Genomic DNA, 25,842 nt, shown 5'->3' on the forward strand with positions numbered 1-25,842 from the left:
ACACACACACATATATATATATGTATTTTGTTTTGTTTTGGGCGGGTACTGGGGCTTGAACTGAGGGCCTGGGCGCTGTCCCTTAGCTTTTTGCTCAAGGCTGTTGCTCTACCATTTGAGCCACACCACCACTTCCGGCTCTTTGCTGGTTAATTGGAGAGCCTCATTGACTTTCCTGCCTGGGCTGGCTTTGAATCATGATCCTCAGATCTCAGCTTCCTGTACAGGTGTGAGCCACAGGTGCCTGGCAGAAATGGTGTATTTTAAACATAAATCACACTTAGGAACATATTTGCATTATCTATAGATTTGTGAAATTATTTCTAATGATATAAAATTGAGTTAGATAAACTTTACTTATGAATTAGATAAACTTTACTTATAACTTACATACTTTAGAAAGGTTTAACATAAGAATAATTTTTTTTTTCAGTGTTAGGATTGAATCTAGAACCTCAAGTATGGGAAGCACATGCTCTGCTCTACTATTGATCTGCACCCTCAGTCCCACAGTTTATAGCATTAACATACTGCTTTCTAGAACGAGAACCAATAGTATGGCCATGGTATTTATCCATAATTTTAGGTGCCAGAAAGCTCACAGTGGTTCTTTGTCCATATATGCGCATTCAAGAAACCTTTTGATGGAGAAATAGAGCAAATATCAAAATAAAAGCCACTGTATACAAGGCAATCCTATTTTTTTAAAAGGGTAACAAAAGTTAAGGAGGTAGCTATATATTGAATTGTATTGAGTATTAGAACTTTACGTAACAAAAAAATGGTAAATAAGAAGTTAGAAGAAAAGTAGCCAAAAAAAAGCTGTAGTGCATAGAATCTGCAAGAAATTATAACTAATAAGTATAAAAACAGTAGGGAAAAAACTCATTAAGAAAATACACACAAAAGAAATATGAAATTCACATATGTAAAAATCCTAAGGTCCCATAAACACACAAGAAAAATCCCAGTATTACAAGTAATAAGGACACACAAATTAAATTAACTAAAATTAAAGTATTACCTTTAAAACCATCAGATTGCAAAATTGTTAGTCTAGAAATGAGAACTTTCACTGGTGGAAATGAATATAAGTAAAAAATTGACAAAATTGTGGTACTGTATTAAAGATGAAAATGATCATATCCTAAGACCCAGAAACACTACACTGGCAATTACTCTACAGAAATGAATGTGTCTTATTGTAGTCTTCTAAATGTAAGCTAAAGGAGTTCAGCAGAAATATATAAGCACAGAATGCTTTAATCTTACCAATAGTTTTCTTAAGAGCATCTAATTCTTCTTGTTGCTTGTGATAGGAGCTTTGTTGGAGCTTGGTTTGTAACAAATCTGCCTCTTCTGCTTTCATCTCCCATTGCTGTTTTAGTTTGCGGTATCTTAGAAAAAGATAAATAGATTTATAATAAACGCTGTAATAAATGTGTTTGAGACATATATTTAAACTTGAGGATTGTATTCATATATATATATATGCCAATGTCATCAAGAAAAAGGATTGCATTGTCTTATGCTTGTCTAGGTTGTAAGTAACGCTGTGGCTCAAGTGGTAGCATACTTGCTTTGAGCTAAGACCTTAGGGACAGCACCCAGACCGAGTTCAAGGCCGGTGACCAACAATAAAATAAAATGAAATAAAATAAAATGGACTAGGTTAAAGTGTAAAGCAAGATATAAAAGTGTGGCTCTTTAGCTTGGTAACTATGACTTTGAAAACTGGTTGTCAGTACCACACTGTACTTAAAATAGTCTTTCTGTAAGAAGTTTCTACACAGAAAAGGATATAGTTAACATGCTGAAAGATAGTATATAGATCTTTGCTAGCTATGTGTCAGACAATGGCATAATATTCAAGAAACTAAACCTTCAGAGAATCAACAGCCCAATTAATAAATGGGTAAACAAGCTACATAAAGACTTCTCAGACAAGTAACAACGGTCAATAGACACATGAAGAAATGCTCAACATCTCTGGTCATAAGTAAAATGATTCGAACACTGAAATTTCATTCACCCCCAGACAGAATGGCCATCATGAAGAATATGAACAACAGATGCTGGCATAGGGGGGATAAGGAGCCCCAATACACTGCTGGCAGGAATGTAAATTTGTTCAACCCCACCAATGGTGGGAATGTAAGCTTGTTCAACTACTCTGAAAAGCAGTCTGGAGATTCCTCAAAAAACTAAACATGGAAACTATCTTGTGATTCAGCAATACAACTCTTGGGCATTTATCCAAAAGAATACAAATCAGGAAACAGTAAAGCCAGTTGTACAACCATATCCACTACTGCACTATTCATCATAGCTAAGGTATAGAAACAGCCTGGATGTCCCTCAATGGATGAATGGATCAGGAAAATGTGGAATGAGATTTTATTCATCCATTAAAAAGAGCAATACTGCATCATCTGCAAAAAAATGGAAGGACCTAGGAAAATCCCGTTAAGTGAAGTAACTGAGGCTCAGAGATAAAGGATGTCATGTTTTCTCTCATACGAAGTTAGAGTTTATAAATATACAATGAAACACATATACAGCGTTACAGGTAAGTGTACACAAATGTATTAACTTGTATGGTACTTACAGGAGAGAATTAAAATGTTCTAATTCCTTAGAAAAACTCACAGGCCACACAATAATATCAGGAAACTAGCACTTGAAAGGTGTGTGGGGGATGGAGGCAAGTGAATGAAGAGACAAAGGGAAAAGAATGTAGTCATAATATTCAATGCATATCCTATTAAGAAAACTGATGGCAGTGTGGTAAAGGATGGAAGAGAATGAAGACATCAAGATGGATTGTACTTATAAACTGATTTGTTGTGATTGTACTTATAAACTGATTTGTTGAATATTCCTTTGTGCAAATACTTAGATAATAAAAATACAATTTAAAAAAGCAAAGTCTATAAATGTTTGTAGCCACTTTTAAAAATCACTTATAAAAAACATGAAAAAAACAAAAGAAAAAATAATATATCTGATGTTTTGAAAGCCACAATCACGTTGAAATCTGATTTGATGATGAAAAGTAAACTTTTATTGTCATTATTATTATTTTTTGGTTGTTGTGGGGCTTGAACTCTGGGTCTGGGGTCTATCCCTGAGCTCTGCAGCTCAAGGGAGTGCTCTACCACTTGAGTCACAGTGCCACTTCCTATTTTCTGGTGGTCAATTGGAGGCAAGAGTCTCACAGACTTTCCTGCCAGGGTTGGGTTTGAACCACGACCTCAGATCTCAGCCTCCTGAGTAGCTAGATTACAGGTGTGAGCCACTGGCACCTGGCTGAAAAGTAAACTCTTAAGTAACCAAGATCCATAGTAACTATTTACAAAATAGTATGAAACATTAAAAACTACCTTTGAGTAAACAAGTTTTCTAAATGCTTCCTGTTGGTTTGTATCTAAAATTCAATATTACTCATCATAAAAACCCGTTATTCCAATTGCATTAAATACCAAAGCCTTGTTATCAAATTATTAATCTTCTTTTGTAAATGTTAGTACTAATGTCCTCTACTTTTGATAGTGAAAGTCCATTCAAGAGGACACAGTTTTGACCTTAATCATTTGTAATATACTGTCTTACAACCTTTGTGATTTTACCATAAATCCATCTTATTCTTTCTTAGTGTTTCTTTGGAAAGTTTTTAGCTAATTCAGTTACAGTAGAATTTCAAGTTAATGCGAACTGATAAAATACCTTCCTCACTAGAAATTCAGATGGCTTCGAAGCAAAAGGATGTAATTCATAAAATATAAAGCACTCAAGTATTGCCTCAAACTGTGCTTGACAACAAATAATACTGTAATACAAACTTGAAGTCATTTTTTAAAATGTAGATTGTAGAGATGTTTGAGAAAAATATACTACTTCCCATATGATGGAGAAAACTGGTTATTGCTGATCTTTACATTTTTAACTTTTTCAAAATCAATGCCTTTCTTTTGCCTCAGTGCCACAAGGAGAATGAATGACCCAATAGCACTGAACATATTAATAGTTCTAAGGAATATATAAGTATATATCTATATAATTTGTAAGGAAGCAAGCTAGAGCTTCCATGTGGCAAGGATAAACTTGTTCCAACTTCCTCACAGAAAAAGTTCATTTTTTCTGGTTAATTTGTATATGTGATGTTTAAAAGTAGGCATTTTGATATGATTAATACCTCAACTACATGGAAATCTCTAAAACTTAATTCCCATTCCTGGCAACATTTAAGACTTTTTAAAATTTTACCTTTTCAAATAAAACCAAACGCACTATGAAAAACTTAGTATTTAAATACAAAAAATTCTATTTCTTTAAATAAAAGTAAAAGATTTGGGAAATCTTAATTAAACAAAAATCTTACTTTTCAGCAGTGTTTTTAAGACCAGCTAGTTCCTCCTCTAAAGCATGCAGCTCACTCTCCTTGATTCTCATTTCATCTTGAACAACTTTGAGTTCTTGAAACTTAGTTAAAATAGAAGCTGCCTGGGATCGAGCACCTAGTAGGGCAAATTGAAATAGTCCTTGCACGTTATATTACTACATGCTTAATAAAGAATATTAATAAGTAAACAATTTTTAAGAGAACTATATAGGAAATATTTCAATGGCAAATCCTTTAGAACTCATGATGCTAAAGAAATCACTCATCACTTGAATCTTAAAATAATACCTGATGAGAACCAGTCATAAGTAGATGTAGTTTTGTTTATTCAGAATAACCACTATCCTATCTATTGGAAGCTTCCTTCAATAGTCCATTTCAACTGATGCTTCATTATGTAATTTGGTCTTGTCAATTAAATGGGAAATAAGTATTCTTTTTCTCAAAGCAAGCTTTGGGAAGCAGCATGCAAGTCACCATTTACTTTCCCTTTGCCATGAGAAAATCACGTGGAAGACAGGAATTAATCTTTCAGACTTGAGTTACAGAAAGAAAAACATAACAACAGAGGAAACTAACTTGCAATAAATGTAGTATAATTATGGAATAAATTTGTAAGTTATGAGGATTTAAAGTTACCAAATCATAACCTGGCTTAATTTTTGATACAGCAGAGCAAGCAGAATAAGCTGACTTCCCATTATTGAACCAGGAACCATATCATCTGTCAATGACAGCTTCAAGTATTACACTGATAGAAAACTGTAGGTTTGATGGGAGGAGGCCAAAGTCAATTAGCAATGCTATTAAAAGCTCTTTGTTAATAGGATAGATTTAGAAATTTCTTAAGTGAAATTTAAGAGCACTTGAATCAATAAAAGTCTAAAAAGTTTCTTCTGATTTAGATTATATAATACTATTTATTTTCTACTTGCAGATACTAGTCAAGTTTATTGGGGAATCTGATACTTGAACACAGAATTCATTAATTGGCTAATGAAACATTAAGTCACTCTGGTCCCCAATACACAGCCAGCTTTCTAGGTTAAAAGCAAACTGAAATTAGACTACTTGGATTCCAAGTTACTTAAGCATCCTGTTTTTAATTTGGGCAACTGTTTGCGGTGTAAGGCATTATAAAATGATAAAAAATATACTATATATCTGCATTGTCCAATTATTAATTAACCGTTTGTGATCAATAAACACTGAAAACACAAGTGCAACTGAGAAAATAATTTTAATTATCAAATGTAAGGAGCCACATGTGGTAGTGGCCACTGTAATGAACAGAGATCTGGAATGTCAATGTGACAAATATTAAAACACGAAGAATATGATTCAAAACAGTGATACATGTAATTCAGCTATTTGGGAGAGGGAGTTAGGAGGACTGTAGTTTGAGGTCAGGTAAGAAACCCTATTTGAAAGACAAACTAAAAGTGAAAGGACTAGGTACATGGCCTGTGTTGGGAACAAGGACTTGATTGTCCAGTATCAAGGGGAGGTGGGGGAGGGGTGAGAACATGATCACTACCTACCGATTTTCTTTTTTTTAGTTCTGGTCGTGGGGCCTGAACTCTGGGCCTGGGCAGGTCCCTCAGTTCTTCAGCTCAAGGCTAGCGCTCTACCACTTGAGCACAGCGCCACTTCCGGCTTTTTTTTTTCTGCTTATGTGGTGCTGAGGAATCGAACCCAGGGCCTCATGCATGCAAGGCAAGCGCTCTACCACTGAACCACCTTTCTAGTCCCTGCCTACAGATTTTCTAAGGCACTTATAAGGCACCTCATAAAGAGCTTTCACTTTAGACAGGTGCAGTGGCAGTACTGCTATGATAGGTAGTTAGTGGGTAGTTAGGCTAAAAGTGTAATTAATATAAAGTCTTTATTTCCGGTGACTGTAACTAAACAAGATTAGAATTTATATGCAACTTCAACTATGAATATCCCACTGACTGGCATTTCCGTACAGGACAGGAAAAATAAATAGGAATGGTTTTGTGATGATTAAAAGAAGCTATAGGATTGACTAACATACTGGTAGCTCATTTTACTAACAACCTAAATATTAGACCCAGTCTTTATGTTTATAAGGCTATGAAGATATTATTTTGTTTTTGGGTGGTCTTGGGGTTTGAACTCAGAGCCTATGCTAGGCTGGCACTCAACCACTTGAGCCACACCATCTCTAGTTTTAGATGGTTATTTTTCATATGCTTTCTACTTATCTACCCATGATGCTTTGAACCATAGTTCTCTAAATTTCAACCTGCTGCGTATTTAAGCTTAAGTGTAAGACCTGGATTCTAATCTTGGTTCTAATTAAAGACTAAGAATAAAAGCTCTAAGATAAGTCATCCCAACCAAGAAATAGAGACTTGTCTTATTTACAACACAGGATTATAAGGACAAGAAAAGAAAACTGACCTCCACTCAATGTCCCATGAGGATCAAACACATCTCCTCCCAGAGTTACAGTTCTAGTCATTATTCTTTTATCAAAGGCCACTTTCTTGGCATTATCCATATTGTCACAAACAAATGTTGTTCCAAAGACAAACTGCATAGCTTTCTCAAGTTCTGGTTTGTATTCAACCAGGGAAAGGGCTATGTGAACATTGTTTGGACCAACCTGTATGGAAACAAATGAGCCACAGTGCATATTATTTCCTTTCTTTTGGTATATTACTTATAAACCAATGAGAAAAGCTATTTAGGCAATAGTTACTTTGTACTCAAACTCTTATGAATAATTTACTAAAAGCTATGTAAAATTTAAAGTAAAAAAATATAGATTTAAACACTGAAAAATCTATTACTAAGTAAAATATTTAGCTAAATCACCAGGCAGCATGAGAATTTGTCAAGAAGTAGCCAATGCCAAGTTCGTCAATCTAAAATGCACTATACAAGCAGAACTTTCTTACAAGTACAATAACTCTCAGATCAACGTAATTATACCACTTGTTTAAACTACTAATAATTTGGTTGTTCCAAAGTGAATGCTTTTTTAGTGAAATTAAAAAACTATAAACTATAGCAGCCACCTGACAATTACACCAATGAAAATACAATAATGGAATTAGAATAAGTGAAAAAGCACTAAGTCTTTTATTTTGAACCAACTGCCTCTTTACAACTTTTGTTTATAACATTTACAGTTTATCTTTTTAGAAAAATGAAGTATATCAATAGAACTTAGCATATGTCAAAGAAAAAAATAACCAAGTTTGATGTAACACTATGTTGTTTTGTTCTTTGAGATAGTAGCTACTGTTAAACTGGTCTAGGCAACAGATCTGAGAGCAAGTATTTTTGCTGTCACTGGAAATCCAATTAACATCTACTGGGACTTGACCCTTACAGCTAAAATAACTTCAAGAGCCTTTCTGACCCAAAAAGATGATTTTCTAAGTGAAAGAAATACCAACCAAAAAACACTACCATTCAGTTATTAGGCACTTATCCACACATGCCAATACAACAGTACTTCAAAATGATTTTCATTGAAAGCATTTCAATTTCAGCAAGGAAAATGGGTGTCTATTCAATGTCCCAAATACAAATGCTATTTCTAGGATTCATAGAATTGTCTTTTCAACTCACATATTTAGAATGCCTATTCAATAACAAACTAGTTTTGTTACTAAGTTATATATTTATCAGCTAGCATCAGTTTTTTTTTAAATTTTACCACTATTAGAGATCCATGACAACTTTTAAAATATATTTCCTTGTACACATCTATTTTCTTACTAGCAGTCATATCACCATTTGTCCACTGCAAAAATAGTTGACTGTTCATGGGCTAGAGAGCAAAACCTGAACTTTAATAAGTATCTCTGCAATAATTATGGATAGTTTTCTATAGTTGTCATTGTAAGCAATTTAAGCATGTCTGACATTAAAGGAAAAAGACAGTGCATTATTTCAAATATTAATCTGTAAATTTCCATTCGAACTTCAGAAATCTGAAGTTTAATTTTCACTACTACTCAAGAGTATGTGAATATCTAAAGTTAATGTCATTCTAAGACTAAAGTCATTCTAGCACTAATTTTTGAATTATTAAAGGGAGTTCTAATCTTCTAATACTTTTATTCTCTTGCCATCTAATTGCAGAAAAGAGGCAACCCTACTATTTTTCCATCTATTTTTTTTTTCCATGGCTGAGGACCGAACCCAGGGCCTTGTGCACGCCGGGCGGGCACCCTTCCGCTGGGCTAAACCCCCAGCCCCTCTAATTTTTTTTAATATAACCAAATTAGAACTTTTGTGGTCCTCCTTTTTTGTCCCCTAAAGTTAGTGTTTTCTAACATTAAAAATAATGGTAAAGTTTAAAGTACAATTAAGATAAGAAAACTTACAAGGTTTTGAGCAATCTTCAGAGTTTCTGGAGCAATACATCTGGCTGAAATTTTATTGAGAGGAATTATAGTGTAACGACGCTTCAATTCCCCTTTCTCTAGCAACTTTTTACCAGTAACCTAAAACATTCATTTGAAATTGAAAAAATTATTAATGATGATAGAAAATATTAAATAAGAAAAGTATGAAAGTTTAGGAATCCATCATCAAACAAATGTTTATTGTATCTTAGTCCCAACAACTCAAGTTTATGAAAACACACAATGGATTATTAGTCAGCCTTAAAAAAGCTGCTGACAATTACACTAACATGAATGAATCTGAAAAATATTTATGTGGTCACATAAGACAGACTCAGAAAGAAAAATACTACATGATCTCAGGTATATGAAGACTCTTAACCAAAAAAAAAAAAAAAAAGAAGGGAAGAAAGACAGGAAGAAAGAACAACAAAGTTAAACAAAATAATCTGGTTATGGTGGCTTAATCTGTAATCCTAGCTACTCAGGAAGCTAAGATCTGAAGATAATGCTATGAAGTCAACTTGTATAGGAAAGTCTGTGAAGCTCAAGTGGTAGAGTACTAGAGCAAAAAGAAAAAAAAAAAACCTCAACCACTAGCACTAGGACTGCTAGGACTGGCATAAACGACACACACACAGCCACACACACACAAAAGAAAGGGTTACTTGGGACAAAGAGAAGAAAAAAAATAAAAGAAGACACAATGGTATTTAGCTTCATTTTTAGTTAGGCAGGAAAAATAAGTCTAGAAATACAAGTCATAGCATGAGAACTATAGTTAATACTGTATTGTATTCTGAAAATTTGCCATGAGAGGTATAGATTTTGGGTGCTATTCTGACCAAAGAGGGTATAAAATCATCATATACACTATGAGGGTATGTTACTAAATTCAGCTATAATAGCCATTTTACTATATAGTAGTGTATCCTTTCAATGCATTAAAAAGATTAAGACACCAAAACAGGTTATTTACTTCCAGATCATTTACCATTTAAGTAAATATTAACTTACATAGCATGAAAGTAAATCTCTAGAATAAAGTTATTTTAAAAAAATCAGTAACTGAATAGTTGGATATTGTAAAAATAATTGACCTAGGAGGCCCTAAAACATAAAGTACCCAATTCTTCTAGCAGCATACTGTTTCCAAGTGGAACACTAATTTTAACTTTAAATAGAATCAGCTTACCTCTGTGTCTACTACAACATTGTACAGTCGTTCCCCAGCCACTAATTCTAAAGCTGTGGTAGCAGAAGTATCTTTCACATTAATAAGAGAAGCTACAAGTCCTTTTACACAGTTTCTATTCCAGTTCTTCTCTGGATCCCTAAAATAGCAAAGTAGAAGAAAATTAAGTTATTTGACAAGAATTCTCCCTACTGACTTTTGAAATGTTCCAATAAATGTTTAAGGGGGGAAAAATAGCAATTAAAGGAAAGGAACTTAAAATTTTTTCATACAAAAATCTTGATGTCAACAGAATTGTCAGATTGCCTCCCAGCATAACCAAAAATATATTTTAGTTATTACCATAGTAAAATACAATGTTTAAGTCTCTTACTTGTATGCAAATCCAAGATTAGGAAATCTGGCCAAGAGAGCTTCATATTTTTCTTTCAATCTGTTGATATCACGAGACAGCTGCCTACGCTTTTCCAAAAGGTTTTCCTCCTTATTTTCTGAGGATGAAAGTGTTAAGTAAATTGAAACTGAGTTTAAAAATTCTACCCTGTTAATAAAAATATAAGGAAAACCTTCTTCAGAAGAATTCCTAGAAGCAAATATAAATTTCTGGTAAGTATTAAATAAAAAGAGGTATGCTTACCATTCAAACATCTACTCAATTGTCAAGCAGACATGCAACATCAAATAGTACAATATTTATTCCAAGAAACCACATATGAATTGAATGTCTTCTAATGTACGAAATGTACAAAAAACATTTCCTGAGTTCCAAGTAACTGAAATTCTCAATAATGTGTTCTCAAACATCAAAAGGATGTTATGTATTTAGTACTTTTATGGCATTTAGAAATAAATATTTCCTACTTATTTATTGCCTTTTAGTTTCTATTAACTATGTCCTAATGATTAAATTATCATGTCTTTAAAGTCAAACCTTCATAATTTAATTTCTTCATTTCAGTTTCAAGTTTTTCTTTGAGTTTTTTTACAACTTCTAAAGCTTCTTGGTCCTTCCTGTAGCCACTATCCATCTTCTTCACTTCTGCTTGTTTACTCTTCAATTCCTGCTGGGCATGTTTCAACTTCATTTGAGCCTGTGATAGAAAAATGTAACTGACTACATGAAGCAGTGTGCTAGTAATTAAATAGCCACAGATTCAGATTGGCTTAGGATATTTTAGCCTTGAAAATGTAACTGGTCTCTTCAGATTAATAGTCCAAAGATGACTCATTTACCAAAGATTACTCATTTTTTCCTCAAAAAACTATTCACATTATACATGAACATACAACTAATATAAATTATTAAAAAGTTAAAATATAAGTGTGTTTTTAACTATTCATAAAATATAACATAAACATGTAAGAAATATAATGAAGTCGAAAATTTCTGTCCAATGATTAGTAGCTGGTTTAATTCAAAATACAACAAAATGCTACAAATCACAACTCTAGTTCCTTTCCATTTACGTGCTCATATATGTATTTGTGTGTTTGTCAGAACTGGATAGTAACAGTAAAGAAGCTCCATTAAGTGATGACGAAGAATATAGAAAAAGAAAGTTAAATTTAACCTACACTACTACCTAGCAAATTTAAAAACTATTAACAAAGTGACAATCATTTCAGATGACAAAATCAAAGTAATATGACCAAATACTGGAATATGCATGGACATGTGATAGAGATGCTGATGAAGATATTATAAAGTACAGAAATAAAGGTTTAAGAACTAGAAATGGCAGGCAAAACAGTTGGAATGAGTTTTGTTTTTCTGCTATTTATGTCAAGACAAAGCAGCAACCCGAAATATGTTCATTTCAATTTTACAGCATTCTTCAACAATCTATCATCAAAGTTTAAGAATCAGCGTTTTGAATTTTTCTGTATTAGGTACTACAGAATAGAATAAACTACTTTGTTGACAATATTTTAAACTTTATAACAATTCCAAAGTAGGTGAAAGACAGCTTAAAAAAACCAAAAACAAGATAATCACAGAATGTTTAATGTCTGTCTTTACCTGTTTGGCCTCTGTCTGAGCTTTACTCATATCATTTTTACAGGCTATCATTTGACCAGCAAGAGTTGCTTCTGCTCCATCTTCATTACTGGACAAGCCTGCAGAAACAGCATTGAAATGCTGTTGAGCAGCAGCCAAAGCTTCAGCATCTTTATTACTTGCTTCTTGAAGGCTATGCAGCCCATCTGTTATCTTTTTCACTTCCTTCTCCTTTGCTGCTAAAGTTTTAGAGTCCTGGAGAAAGAAATACCAAGTTGAAAAATGTTATATTTAAGGAAAAACATGTACTGTATTTTCTTACATACACATACCCTTATGGCATTAAATTTCAAAGCAATTTGAAGCAGGCATAATAAGGAAAATAAAATAACCACCTCATTCTGAAATTCACCATTTGGGGAATATGACTCAAATACTATGCCTCAAATATTTTCATCCCATATATCAGAGCAAAGTCTAGTCAAATAAATCATGGTATATGTAAATAAATCACTTGAAAAAGTCCCTAAATCTACAAACCTGAAATAAGACATCATTCACTATGATTAAAAGCAAACGGTTTAAAATTAGGAGTATACATATTAAACTACTTTAAAAGAATTAGAGGCTGGGAATGTAGCTCAGTGGTAGAGTGCTTGTCTAGCATGCATGAAGCCCTAGGTTCGATTCCTCAGAATCACATAAACAGAAAAAGCTGGAAGTGGTGCTGTGGCTCAAGTGGTAGAGCACAAAGAAGCTCAGGAACAGCATGTACGACCTGAGTTCAAGCCTCACAATGGACAAAAAGATAAAATAAAGAATTGGGGTATAGTATATAAGCAACAGGTAACTTTGGAAAATGTGTTATTAATACTTTACATTTTTAAGGTAGTGTTAACCAGTCAGATGCTAGCCGCTGACATCTGTAGTCCTAGCTGCTCAGGAGGCTGAGATCTGAGGATCATGGTTCAAAGCTAACCCAGGTTGGAAAGGCCATGAGAGTCTTATCTCCAATTAGCCAACTAAAAACCGTAAGTGGAGTTGTGATTCAAGGTGGTAGTGTGCTAGCTACGAGCAAAAAGCTCAGGGCCACCTGAGTTCAAGCCCCATAATAGACAAAAAAAGAAAAAGTAGTAGTAATAACCATATATCTGACATACTAGTATATGACATTAGCACTAAGAAATAAAAATTCAACTATGTCACTTGTATCAAAGTGACCAGAAATTCTGAATCACTTACTTAACTTGTGATTCATCAAACATTGGGTATTAGATGCTTGTTCTATACTGGGTGCTGTTTCCAAGACACTGAAGACACAGACAAAAGACAGAGATCTCAAGGGGCTTATATTCTAAGGTGGAAGACATGGACAATAAATAAATACAGTAAAGGAAAGGAAAAGTGTTGAGAATTACTATTGTTAAGAATAAGGGCCAGGCATTGGTGGCTCATGCCTGTAATCCTAGATACTCAGGAGGCTGAGGTCTGAGGATAACGGTTCGAAGTCAGCCTTGGCAGGAAAGTCAATCAGATTCTTATCTCCAATTAACCACCTGAAAACCAGAAGTGGAGCTGTAGCTCAAGTGGTAGAGCACTAGCCTTGAGCTGAAGAGCTAAGGGACAGAATCCAGGCCCAGAGTTTGAACCCCATTATCAACCAAAAAAACAAAATATACATTTTTCTAATTTGAGGAGGGGAAGGGAAATAACAAAATGCTGAAACAAGGATACACGTTGACCCATTGTAACAATGAGATGTACAAGACACTATGCTGAAAATGAACTTTACAACTTGCGGGGGAGGGGGGAGGTGAGGAGGTAGGGAAGGAAGGAGTAGTAGGGGAATAACAAAGGAGGAGGTAACCATACTCAATAGGAAATGTACTCATTACCTTACTCATGTAACTGTAACCCCTCTGTACATGATTTTTACAATAAAAGACAAAACAAAACAAAAAGAATAAGGGAGCTGGGCACTGGTGATTCACATCTGTAATCCTAGCTACTCAGAAGGCTGAGATATGAGAATCAATCCAAAGCCAGCCCAGGCAGAAAAGCCCATGAGACTCTTATCTCCAATTAACCCAGAACACTAGAAAAGGAGGTGCGGGCTAGTGTTGAGCAAAAGTATCTCAGTGTTAGTGCCCAGGCACTGAGTTCAAGCCCTAGTACACACCCTTCTCCCTGCAAAAAACTGCCAATGAGTTAGAACTCCCTGGAACAGTCAGGGCTTTGTTCTAGTCTTCCTCTACCCTGACAATTATTTAGGCCAATATCTCATATCATCCTAGTGTACAAAATTCAGGGCTGTTTGCTTTCTGAGGTCCCTTAACTATGAACTTCCATCTGTTTTGGGAAGCTTTCCTACTATGTAAATCTATGTTATGTAATACTTTGTTCAAGAGTATGTCTTTTTTTACTGGACTCAGTCAAATAACCAGCACACAGTGAAACTGATTCATATATTTCAAAGGAAGAGTTAAGCCTCATTGATTTTGAAAGTGTGAAAATTCAGAAAGTATTAGAAGCTACAGGTTTATGTGAGAACTTAAAAAGTAATATAAATACAATATGTCTGTGTGCTAGCTTGGATATGATAACACTAAAACATCAAATGTTAAAGGACGCAGGAAAGGAAACAAAAAAAGACAATCCGTAACTCTGAGGGCTTGCCAAGAAAAAGGAGGGGAAAAAGTAAGCCAAAAACCAAAGAAGCAACACATAATTTTATTAACCGGACTACAAAAAAAAATGACAAACTGATTTCATCTGCTGTGTGCCATAGCAGAAACTGTCATGCATGTCATATTCATGCTTTAATGTTTTGTTTAAATGTTCACTACAATGTTTAAGTCAATTTTATTTCTTGAAAAAATGTCTCATAGGATAGTATGGAGAGATACTTTAGTTTTATGAAGTTAGTAATTTTTTTAAGGCAAATACTTATTTCATTTACACAGCAGATTCTTCCTCAAAAAAAAAAAATCCCTGAAGGCTCTATCACATACCAACCCATTCATCTACTTGCATTGGACATTGGATTATATACTGGACTCCTGTTACTATCAATTACCTGTTGCTACCACCCCTTGCAAAGGCTACCTCCTCTAACTGTACCTTTGTTCCTATCCTGCATATCTTCTGAGGGCCTCTGCTATAGCAATTCTCCCATCTGAATCACAAATATTATTTCTATTGTGTTTTTATGTTATTTATTCCAAGTAAAGGCAAATGAAAATACTTTTCAATATTGTTTTTCTTTATCCCTTCAGAAAACTTGAGAAATTATATTCAATCATATTTTTAATATCATGAGTATAGACACACTCTTTTTTAATGCTACTTCTCCTTAAAATATGTTCCCTTAGCCTCTATAATTACTGGTATGATTTTCCTCATATCCTCAGTATCCTTGCTCATTCTCATTTCCCCTTAATACATGATGAATTATGGTAGGACTCAAACTTCAGACCTCTGTTATATACTCTATCCTTGATAATTTTATATATCTCATGAACTTACTCATGACCTTAAATCTGTATTTAATATCCATTTAGGTACCTGTGTAATCAAGATCACCACTGAAGAGGTTTAACAGGCACCACAAAGCTATTACGTTCATACTGTATTTATTTTCATCACTCAAACTGGTTCTTCATATTTGCCACTTTAGCCGATAAAACTCTATACATCAAAAGCTACCCAATTTTAAATCTTAAAAGTATTATTCTTCCTCTAAATCTCCTTTATTTTTTTCTCCATTAGGTACTACTGTATAATATGTTACATATTTCACTCTCCTACCCATTTCCTTGACAGGGCCCTCAAAGCATACTTTTGACCATCTTACTAACCCACAAAATGGTATCTAGTCCATAGTATACACTCACTAGGTATCAATAGAATAGATAAATGTATGAGCCGAAATTAAGGTTCTTATGTGCTTACCTCAATCATATTTTTTTCTAGCTCTTTGCGTTTATTTTCTTCACTTGCTAGATTTTTCTTCTTGAGGTCAAAAGCACTTTGAGATTTAGTATTAACTCGCTGAGCCTCTGTAAGAGCGTCTTCTAAAGATCGGAGTATGCCTCCAATTTCCTATGACCAAATGCGCATAAATTAAAATATGTTCAGGTTGTAATTTTCTTCTATTTCTATATATTTTATTTTTACAATCTGCTTAATTGTGTCACCCTTAGATTAACAAACCAAATGGGAAGCAATATCCTGTGAATTAAAAGAAATTGTGTATTTTTCTCAAATTACATTATTAGTTCTAAGTTATTCTAACCTTATCTTTACTTTTCTCCAACTCTTCTATTTCATGATTAAGTGCCTTTATTTTTTTATCATTTTCAGATAATTTTTCTTGAAGCTGTATAACTTTATCCTGCATTTCTTTTAATTCCCCAGCTGAGCGATCTTTGGTATCTTCAGCCAGTAAAAACTGATAAGCAATATATAAGCGACTCAAATGTTCTATTTCTCTCATTACTTTTTGGTACTCCAAATAGGAAGATCTTTCCTGAAATAGAAGACAACAATAAATAACACAAAATATATACTTTTAAACAGACCTCCAATATGTATCAATTTTTTTATGTAATAGATTTTATCTTAAATAATTATGTAATTTAAAATTTTTGGAAACTTTAATATGAGGACTTAGGCAAGTCAGATACTTATCAGATAACTATGTGATGACTATAACTATAGTGAAAACTATATGGGGTATTTCTTATCAGGCAGTTGGAATTAAATAAGGAATCCTGGTCATAAAGTGGCAATAAAGGAGTCTATGAAGACAATTTAGACTGCCAGGGATATCCTACTGAATGCATTCTGTAGCAATATTACCATGATGTCTACTTAACATTCTTTCAGGTATGCCTACTAATATTTTTTCATATATTATCAAAGTTGATATCCATAAAGGCCAACATAAAGCAGACAAAGTAACAACTAAATTCCTTAATTTGCAGATAAAACAACAAATTGCGATAACCAGTCCATTTCCAGATTTAGAAAAAAATGTAGTAAAATCAGGTTTGAAAGCTAAATTTGAACTGATCTAGTGTTTTCTATGTAATCGTGCACTTAAAGGGAGTATCTTCAAGATCAATATTTCAGCATTTCCAGTATCATTTATACTTCTATGTAGCTGCAGAAGAACACTTAATTCTAAATTTTAATGGCCATTCAATAAATTCCTTTATGAGTTCCTTTTAAGGCAACATATATTACAAATGCATTCTTTCAATGAGACATTACCAAAGTCTCGTTACTGTTGGAACAGTAAATATTATAGAGAAAACAATCCTATTTCAATACTTTTCATGTATAAATGTCTTAACAGAGATAGTCAGACAAATAACTCCATTATCTTAGAAGTAACCCACTCTAATCTTTAAGATATGTTGTTCCAATCAGTTCCAATTTTAACTATCCAGGAAAATTCTACTTGCTTCTTTTTGTAGAATATCTTCAGCTAAATTTATTCTTCAAAATTAGTAGGAGTAAGCACATATCCTTTACAAGCAGAAGGTCAAATTATGGAGTATCACAATGAACTCAGTTCATAATAGAGTATAATTCCCAGAAAATGGTAGACACTTCATTCCTATTTGCATGATCTGGGAGGTATCACCAATTTTGAAGGCCATCCTGTTTGTTGTCACAAATGCCTACCTCTTTCAATTTCTGAATGGTTGGAGTAATCTCTTCTTCAAGTATCTAAAAAATAAAGGAAAACTGTTATTTGCAGTCTATCAAATACAATTTAAAAATTAAAAAAAAGTTACATGGGTAACTATGGAAAAATACACTGAGGGAAATTTTTCCTTGTTTATAGAAACTCTAATCTAAATGAAAAATTACTTTCTTTACCAACTATGTTTTATTTATTTATTTATTTTTTGTTTCTTTTTTTTGGTCTGGTAGTGAGTCCTGAACTCTGGGCCTGGGCGCTGTCCCTCAGCTCTTCAGCTCAAGGCTAGCACTCTACCACTTGAGCCACAGCACCACTTCCGGCTTTTTCTTTTTGCTTATGTGGTGCTGAGGAATCAAACCCAGGGCCTCAGGCATGCAAGGCAAGCGCTCTACCACTGAGCCACCTTCCCAGCCCCACCAACTATGTTTTAGGTAAGTTACATTACCGATTTTATTTCTTTCAGCTTAGCTTCCTTTTTTTCTATTGTTTTCTGGGCTGCTATTTTTTTGTATTCATACATTCTAGTTCCAGCAGCTTCTTCTATCATGGATAAAATCTAGAATGACAATTGTATTAAGAATGTAAGTTAATATTTCTCATAGTAATTTACATGATATAGTTGACAGATTGACCTTGCTTAGATCTTCTTCCTAATAATCCCAAAGAACATAGAAGTTAAATAGATATATATACACACATTAGCTACAATCCTTATATTCAAGACACGTAGCTAGCATCCTTGCTCTTCTGCAATAGTAAGTTCCTTAAGTTTTTTTCTTCTATAATTGAAGCAAAGGATTCCTATTTCCATTCAAATACAAGTATAAAAAGGACAAAGAAAATGCTGCCCTATTCTGCTCTTTTTTTTGGAATTTTAAAAATTCTTTCTGTGGCATAACATTAGAAACTGTGGCTCATGCAGTAAAACTTCAGGCAGGTAGGTTCCTTTTCTCTGTATCTCAGTTTTTAGTATGGATAATACCTCATAGCACTGCTAAAGAATAAGCAAAATAATGGATAAAAGAAAGAAGTATTAATCAATGATAATTTTATAACATGGGCATGTTTAAATGACCTTATTCAAAGAGTAGTTGTATCAATATCAATCTAACTAGCGGTTTGCTATAGATACATTTAAAGAGGCTTTATTCATGTAAAGAAATATTCATTCCTTCATACCAACTACTATCAATGCGGTTCCAAAAGAAAATGAAGCCCCAATGCTTCCAGTAATCTATTCTATGAAATGAACTATTTTAACACAAATCTTTTGTCAGGAAAAGATTTTCTATACATATTATTCCTGACAAGATCCATCTGTTGAGTAAGGATGAATTAAACAGTAAAAATTTCATTTAGTATTGGACATAACATTAAATTTTGAAGTGTTTTCTTTTCTAATTTCTTACTAATTATTGTCAAACAATGTTTCTAAGGATTTTAATGTAAGAAACAATTTTTTAAAATGATAGATTTAAAACAGTATCTATGTTAGTATTTTTACTGTACATAAATAATATACTTACCTCAGGAGGTTTCATATTTAAGACTTTTGTAATTCGACCCTAAAAATAAAATAATAGCAAATTTGCCATTTATTAAACAATACAAGATAATTTAGAAAGTGAAACAATCAGACTATTTTTCTAAAACAATGTTAACGTGCTAGTAAAGCTAAAGCAGGTAAATATATATTTATATATTTTATATTATGTATCATATTTAACATTAATAAGAGCAATAAAATTTAATATCTAACATAATATTCATATATATTTTATACATGCTTACATATATATGTACAGGATATAATAAGTAGGTATTTATTCTGGCACACTATAATTTGAATATATTCTTCAAAGTTTATGTTGGAAACTTAATCACAAGGCCAGGAGGTAGTGTCAGAAAGTAGTCCTTAGTAAGAGGTGAGTAAGTCATGATGCCTCTACTCATGAAGAAATCCATGATAATGGGATTATATCAGTTATAAGTTAGTGGGTCTACTATAAAAGCAAGTTCAGCCCCCCCTTGCTCTCTTGCATTTTTGTCATAGCATGATATAATTCTCACTATATGCCTGTGGCATGCTTCTTCTGTCTTGGTTTAGCCTTTCCAACCACCAGTTTCAAGAACCAAAAAATTTCTCTTATAAATTTGGTATTCCCTAGAGTCCTTTGCAGACCCTGCCTTTGACCTTGCAGCGACTCTCTCCAACAGAAGGAGGTATCAAATAAAATAATTCAAGACATCAGCCTTTACCTTTCTTTTCCATGTCTTTAAAGGAGATTATTCATACTTTTATCCTTGAAACATTAAAATGTTTTAGAGTCCAGTAATTTAAAAGATAATGATATTATGGCTTGGATATGAAATCTACTTATTTAAAGGCCTAGTTCTTAAAGCACTATTCAGAGTTTAAGGTTTTAGGAAGTGACTAGAAAATTAAAGTACTGACCTAGTCTGTCAGCTGATTAAATCATTGATAGATTCCTAACACGATGACTATGGGGAAAGGGTGGTTACTATGAAAGGCAGGGCCTGACTAGAGGCAGTGGATAGCTGAGAATACATCCTTGAAAGGTTTATTTTGTCCTCTACTTCTCTGCCTCTTCCTTTTCTGACTTCCTAGATTCAATGAAAATGACCAGCTTTCCACTGCTGTACCATGTTTTAGCCTGGCTTCCAGCACACTGCAACAGAGCCAGACAATCACAGACTGAAACCTTTGAAAGAGTCAAAATAAATCTTTCCTCCTTCAAGTTGCTATTTTCAAGTATTTTGTTACAGTGACCAAAAAAAGTGACTAATATATATGGAATATTTGCCAATTCTGTATGCATTATGCTTATAGTAATAGAATAAATCAAAGAAAATTACTTATCTAAAAAATGTAAATGCATATGATACAGACATTAATACAACTTAATCATATTTCTTAAAAGGTACACAAACTAAGCATAACAGAAAATAAATTCAGAAAATGGAAACATAAATTTTAAAAAAATTCAAAAAAGAAGGTATTTCTATTGTAGTAACTTGAAAAATGACGTTAAAAATTTGTGGAGTACTGGATTCACAACTATAGCTCTATCTACTCAGGAGGCTGACATGTGAGGATTTCCGTTCAAAGCCAGCCTCAGTAGAAAAGGTTGAGAAGCTTACCTTCAATTAATCAGAAAAAGGCAAGAACTGGAAGCATAGCTCCACTGAAGGAATATCAGCCTCAATAAAAAAGCCATGCAAGAGCATAAGGATAAAGCCCCAGTACTATTATGAAGACATAGAAAGACCTAAACAAAATACCTGCATGATGAGAAAGTGAGGATTGTTAACATTCAGGCCAACAGAACAGAACAGATCCTGTACTCTAGTGTTGTTTGCATTTACTCCATTGATTAAGTATTTATTTCTCCCACCAATAACCACCTAAAAAGGAAGTATTAAAAAATATATAAATTTGCATGCACATCTGATGTTAAAATTATAAATAAAAGTCTATTATCTGTATTTATTTGTTCTTTCCAATTAACAGTAAACAAAACCAATTCTGAGTCAACAATGGTAGAACGGTCAAAGAGAATACTAATTCCAGTTGAGACAACTCAAGTAATTTTGCTAATGTGTTATACAATCACATATAAGCCTCCTAATCTTCCCTGCATTGGATTAGGTCTCAAAGATTGATTCTAGCTCTATGTTTCCAAGTATGGATAACATGCCTTCGCCTTCCCTCATCTGCAATTTTTCCACTCAAAGGTAAAAAAGGAATGGATATGACTTCTGACCACTTAAAAGAGCAAAGGAACTTCAGCACGGGTTTATTAAGAACAAGACATGCCATACTCTGACTTGTTCAGGTTTTATTGCAGCATATAAATTATTGAATGGTTAGGACTCTTATCCATACTTCAACAACAACTCTAATATGAGCATAAGTAATTACAGAAAGATTGAAAAATATATTAGTAAAAGTAGTCTTGAACTAAATTGGCAGATCAGAAAGAGACTTATGAACCATTTTAAAGGGTGAGTATTTGATGGATGCCAATAAGAGAATAGGACTCTGTCCTATTCTATGCAACATTATTTTTATCAGAAACTTTTATGAGACAATTATGTGTAAGTGACATAATACTAAGATAGAGAATGAGATTAAATAGAACATTTACAAGCTGAAAAATGTAATCTAAATATAAGAAAAAGTTTACAGACAACTAAAGGCCTTATTGGTTTAAAAAAAACTGCATAGATACAGAAATGTCAATAATATGGCTAATATACATAAAATTTTAAATGGTTTCAAGTAAATCTGTTGATAAATCTACCACATATTATGAATGCTGAACTGGGAAAAATGTTAGTATCCAAAATGAAAGAGGTATTAAAATTGCTTAGTTTTATTTTTAGACCAATTCTAGAATGCTTAATTTGAGGTGCCATGCACAAACAGAAGGGAGGAGGGGAGACTAACAGATACTTGGTGTGTCAGGCAAGTGAAGGAATTAGAAACAAATACAGTGAGATTTGGTCCTGGTATTTTCAAGAGAATCAGAATTAATGTACAAAACTTTAAGACAGTAGATTTAGGATGAATCTCTTAAGAGATCCTTTTTAATAAGATCTGCCCCCAAGGAGAATAGGCTATCTCAGAAGACAGCAAGAACAACATTACTGGAAGTATTTAACACAGTCAAGGAACATTCTCAAGTATGGTTTAAGAGTCAAGTGCTTATACTAGATAGGTGACTTTCCATATCTATTCCAATCCTCTTAGTTTAATATATCAAATGTATGGTCAAAATTTTTAATAGTCATCCATTACTTAACAATAAGTTTTATGTTCTGAAAAATCAATCACTCAAAATTCCAACCTCAGAGTATTTATGTGAGCCCTATGATACATGCAGTTTGGTATTGATTGAAACATGATTATGCAGTGCATGAGTGTAGAAGAAAGATACATTAAGGACCCTCCTACTTTTTGCAAAGCCATAATGCCAAACAACAAATCAGATATGAAAATTCTTAGGGCAACCAAATATTTATAGACACTCACCTGTCTTGTTACTGTGATCTCATCATGAGCTTCAAATCCTAAGGGGCTTTGCTTTTTGTCTGAATTATCAAAAGTGATTGACACTGACGCTTTGGTAATTCCAGCCTGCCCATTTTTATAAACTAAATCTTGTAAATTAGAAGCCCGAACCTAAAAATAAGTAAGTAAATAAACATTAACCAACTACAAACCCCATATTGCTCAGTGTAGCACTAAAATGGGCTTTTTGCCATTAGAAATCCCACTCAAATAGCAATTGTTAAGTCAGTCAGGGCATGTAGGTTGAATGTGCTGTCCAGATAATATCAACCTCTAGTGAGTACTTTTGTCTTCAACTGGATTGTTTCCTAATTATTAAATGTTAATTTGCAAGATTTAAGGGAAATCGAAGTGCCTATGAGTTCCACTATTATCCAATACATTAATATGTCTTAAACAATATAATGGAAAAGGGAGAGGGTACAAACTGGGAAAATGCCTTAAACTCACAATACTTGAGGGTGGGTGTTATTCCCAAACACTTTTCAGGGTGAACCTTAGGCAACACTTCTAAGTTTCTATTTTCTTATTTAACAGAAAGAATAACTTCCTGAAATGATCATACAGAGGTATGCCATAAATGATATAAAGTTGAAAAATAAAATGAAGAAAATATTGGCAATAGCTTAGTGAGGAATTCTTCACTAAGCTTCAAGTCACAGAAGTCAGAATGTTTATACCTTACCTGAGTCAGGTTGGAGATGCCTAGCAAAAAACAGATGGAGTCCAAAATGTTGGATTTCCCACTACCATTCAAACCAGTAATAGCATTGAAGAGAGGGTCAAAACCATTGACTTCAGTTCTCTGAGCATAAGACTTGAAACCCTCAAGAACTATTGACTTAATATGCATTTTGGAAACTGTCTTGGATCAGTAGACCTCTGCTAGGTATGGAGAAAAGCACAAGCCAGATCTGTGGGGGAAATGTCAGTCTGAAATCAGAGTAATCATAAGGCACTGTAACAGGAATTGCAACAATAGAAATTAAGCAGCCAATTGTTAAACTACCTTAAAGTTATCTTCCACCTATTTGAAAATACCCAACACTTCGACACTACTTGGAAGCTAATCTGGAAGTCCTAACTCTATCACGATGTATACCTCCTTCCCCAAGCTTGCCTTCTACATTCACCCTATAGCTAACAAAGACTATTCCTGACTTTACATCCCGTTCCCTTTGCCCACAATGTGCATCAGATACTGGCATGGTTCATTCACTGCATCTTTTATTCCTGTCTATACACAAATGTCACCTTATCGAGGTACTTCCTGACTTCCTTATGTAAAAGAGCAATTCTACCCATCTATCTCGGCTTTCTTCAAGGAATCTTAAGTTGCCACTGGACAACACTTATTTGTCCAACTCATCACAAGGTTAAGTTCCTGAAAGATCTTTACTCGCTTCCATGGCTGGGATCCCCTTCGAACAGTGCCTGACTGAGGGCTGGAAGAATGATCAAATACTTCTTAACGACATAGAATGCATCACATACGCTCCTGCCTCTTGGCTTTACCCGAACTCTTCCCTTGTTTCCCGACGCCTTCCTTTCCGCACTTCTTCGACTATTACATTCCTACAGATTCCCCTCCAGGTCCCTCGGAGCCTCCCGTCCACCTGTCACCCATCTCCCGCGAGGATACCCGGGCAGGCCCAACTGGCTACTTGTGTAGCCGCCATGGTGCTGCTTCGGGCTGCCTGTGCCTGAGGAGTCCCCAGAGTTCCTCCCAGTCATAAAGGCGAAGAAAGGACCAACTGTACCCTGCCTGGGGAACTAGGAAGCAATCCCCACCATACCGGCTACGGACTAGCGCCACTCGCAGCAGCCGCGCCGGAACTATTTATTCCTTTGAATTTAGGCGCGAGCGAAGGACCCCGCCTCAGCGGCTAATTTCCGCCGCTGGTGCCTATCCGATGCCTGATTGTTGAGTTTCATTTTTTAAGCTACTGAGAGGAGCGTCAAGGAGACGGTTGTGTGATGGGCAAAAGACTGTCAATCCTGGACGCTCCTAGAATACAACTTCCCGCATAGGAAGTGAAGGAGAAGTGGTACATATTGACATTGGCGTCAGGCACGCTTTGGACAGCACCAAGTCTCCTTGCGCGGCTGCCGCCCCTCCACGCCTCAGGCCCCTTCCGGCCGCGGGCTGGGCTCCGCAGACCCGGCCTTACGGGAGGGCGGAGCGAGGCCTGCGGGACCTGCCGGTGTCTCTTCAGGGCAGCCGAGGTGGCGGGCCGACCAAAGCTACTTTTAGTGTTCTCTGTGCTAAAAAGCGTCACTATCTTCTCGAAACTGTACTGTTGAGCTAAGCAGGCGTTGGCTTCCAGGGGCTGCGGCCCTGGGCGGCCTGGCTAGGACGCCTTTCCCCGGTGGAGACCTCGGTAGCCGCCGCTAGCCGCGGGTCTCGGCCTGGAGGAAAAGCTCTGCGGGCCAGGTAACTAGGAGCTGGACACGCAGCGTCGGGCCCCCTCCCTGATGGCAGCGGCCGCAGCCCACCGTTGCACTTTCCATTTCATGACTGTGTCCGGCTGTGTTTGTTCCTTGGGCCTAAAACAACCGAAACGAACCCCAGCTTCATTGGACTCTAGGAAACCCTGGCTGTTGTGCTCATTGCCTAGACGGGAAAGCCGAGTGGCCAAGGTGAAGCAACTTGAGTTAGCGGTCGAAGGGCTAGGTCTGATCCCTGCCTCTCTCTAAACCACCGGGTTTTGTCTTTCAACAAAATCCTGCTGGGGTCTTGTTGAGAACCCAGTACTAGTCCAAAGTGACTCTGGTATGTGCTATCGTTTCCTTAGACGAAGAGAAATGTTAGATTTACTGGCCTTTGAGGACATTGACGTTAAGGATTTAGGAATAGCTTGAAGTTTAACATGGATGTTATGCTACCATTGATGAGCTATCCAAACGTGAAGCCAAGGGTTTGGTGGGCAGGGATAAGGGAGAACGATGAAACGGGTGATAGTGGTCAAGATGCAGAAAACTCTGTACAAATACTTAAAATAATAAAAATATAATTTAAAAAAGTGACACCAATCCTACAGACTACAGTA

At 35.0% G+C, this 25,842-nt stretch overlaps 1 protein-coding gene across 3 annotated transcripts in view; it reads right to left on the reverse strand.

The window, feature by feature from the left end:
• Smc2 (structural maintenance of chromosomes 2) overlaps positions 1–24,634 on the reverse strand; it is a 40,817-nt gene extending 16,183 nt beyond the window's left edge. Inside the window, exons 1-17 of one of the 3 annotated variants that reach the window (XM_013023304.1) lie at positions 24,553–24,634; positions 23,478–23,706; positions 22,754–22,903; positions 21,001–21,123; positions 19,224–19,262; positions 18,143–18,253; positions 17,676–17,720; positions 16,279–16,512; positions 15,936–16,085; positions 12,006–12,239; positions 10,917–11,076; positions 10,359–10,476; positions 9,986–10,124; positions 8,770–8,889; positions 6,830–7,034; positions 4,382–4,517; positions 1,273–1,397 (exon numbers count right to left, since the gene is read on the reverse strand). In XM_013023304.1, the coding sequence (XP_012878758.1) occupies positions 1,273–1,397; positions 4,382–4,517; positions 6,830–7,034; positions 8,770–8,889; positions 9,986–10,124; positions 10,359–10,476; positions 10,917–11,076; positions 12,006–12,239; positions 15,936–16,085; positions 16,279–16,512; positions 17,676–17,720; positions 18,143–18,253; positions 19,224–19,262; positions 21,001–21,123; positions 22,754–22,903; positions 23,478–23,645 (2,257 nt within the window). In that variant the 5' untranslated portion in view covers positions 23,646–23,706; positions 24,553–24,634. Of the gene's footprint in view, positions 1–1,272; positions 1,398–4,381; positions 4,518–6,829; positions 7,035–8,769; positions 8,890–9,985; positions 10,125–10,358; positions 10,477–10,916; positions 11,077–12,005; positions 12,240–15,935; positions 16,086–16,278; positions 16,513–17,675; positions 17,721–18,142; positions 18,254–19,223; positions 19,263–21,000; positions 21,124–22,753; positions 22,904–23,477; positions 23,726–24,552 lie in introns of all 3 variants that reach the window. The other 2 variants (XM_013023305.1, XM_013023306.1) reach the window with 2 other exon arrangements.
• Positions 24,635–25,842: the final 1,208 nt, after the last annotated feature.

Source organism: Dipodomys ordii, unplaced genomic scaffold (genome assembly GCF_000151885.1).
Source record: "Dipodomys ordii isolate 6190 unplaced genomic scaffold, Dord_2.0 Scaffold67, whole genome shotgun sequence".
Taxonomy (NCBI): Eukaryota; Metazoa; Chordata; class Mammalia; order Rodentia; family Heteromyidae; genus Dipodomys; species Dipodomys ordii.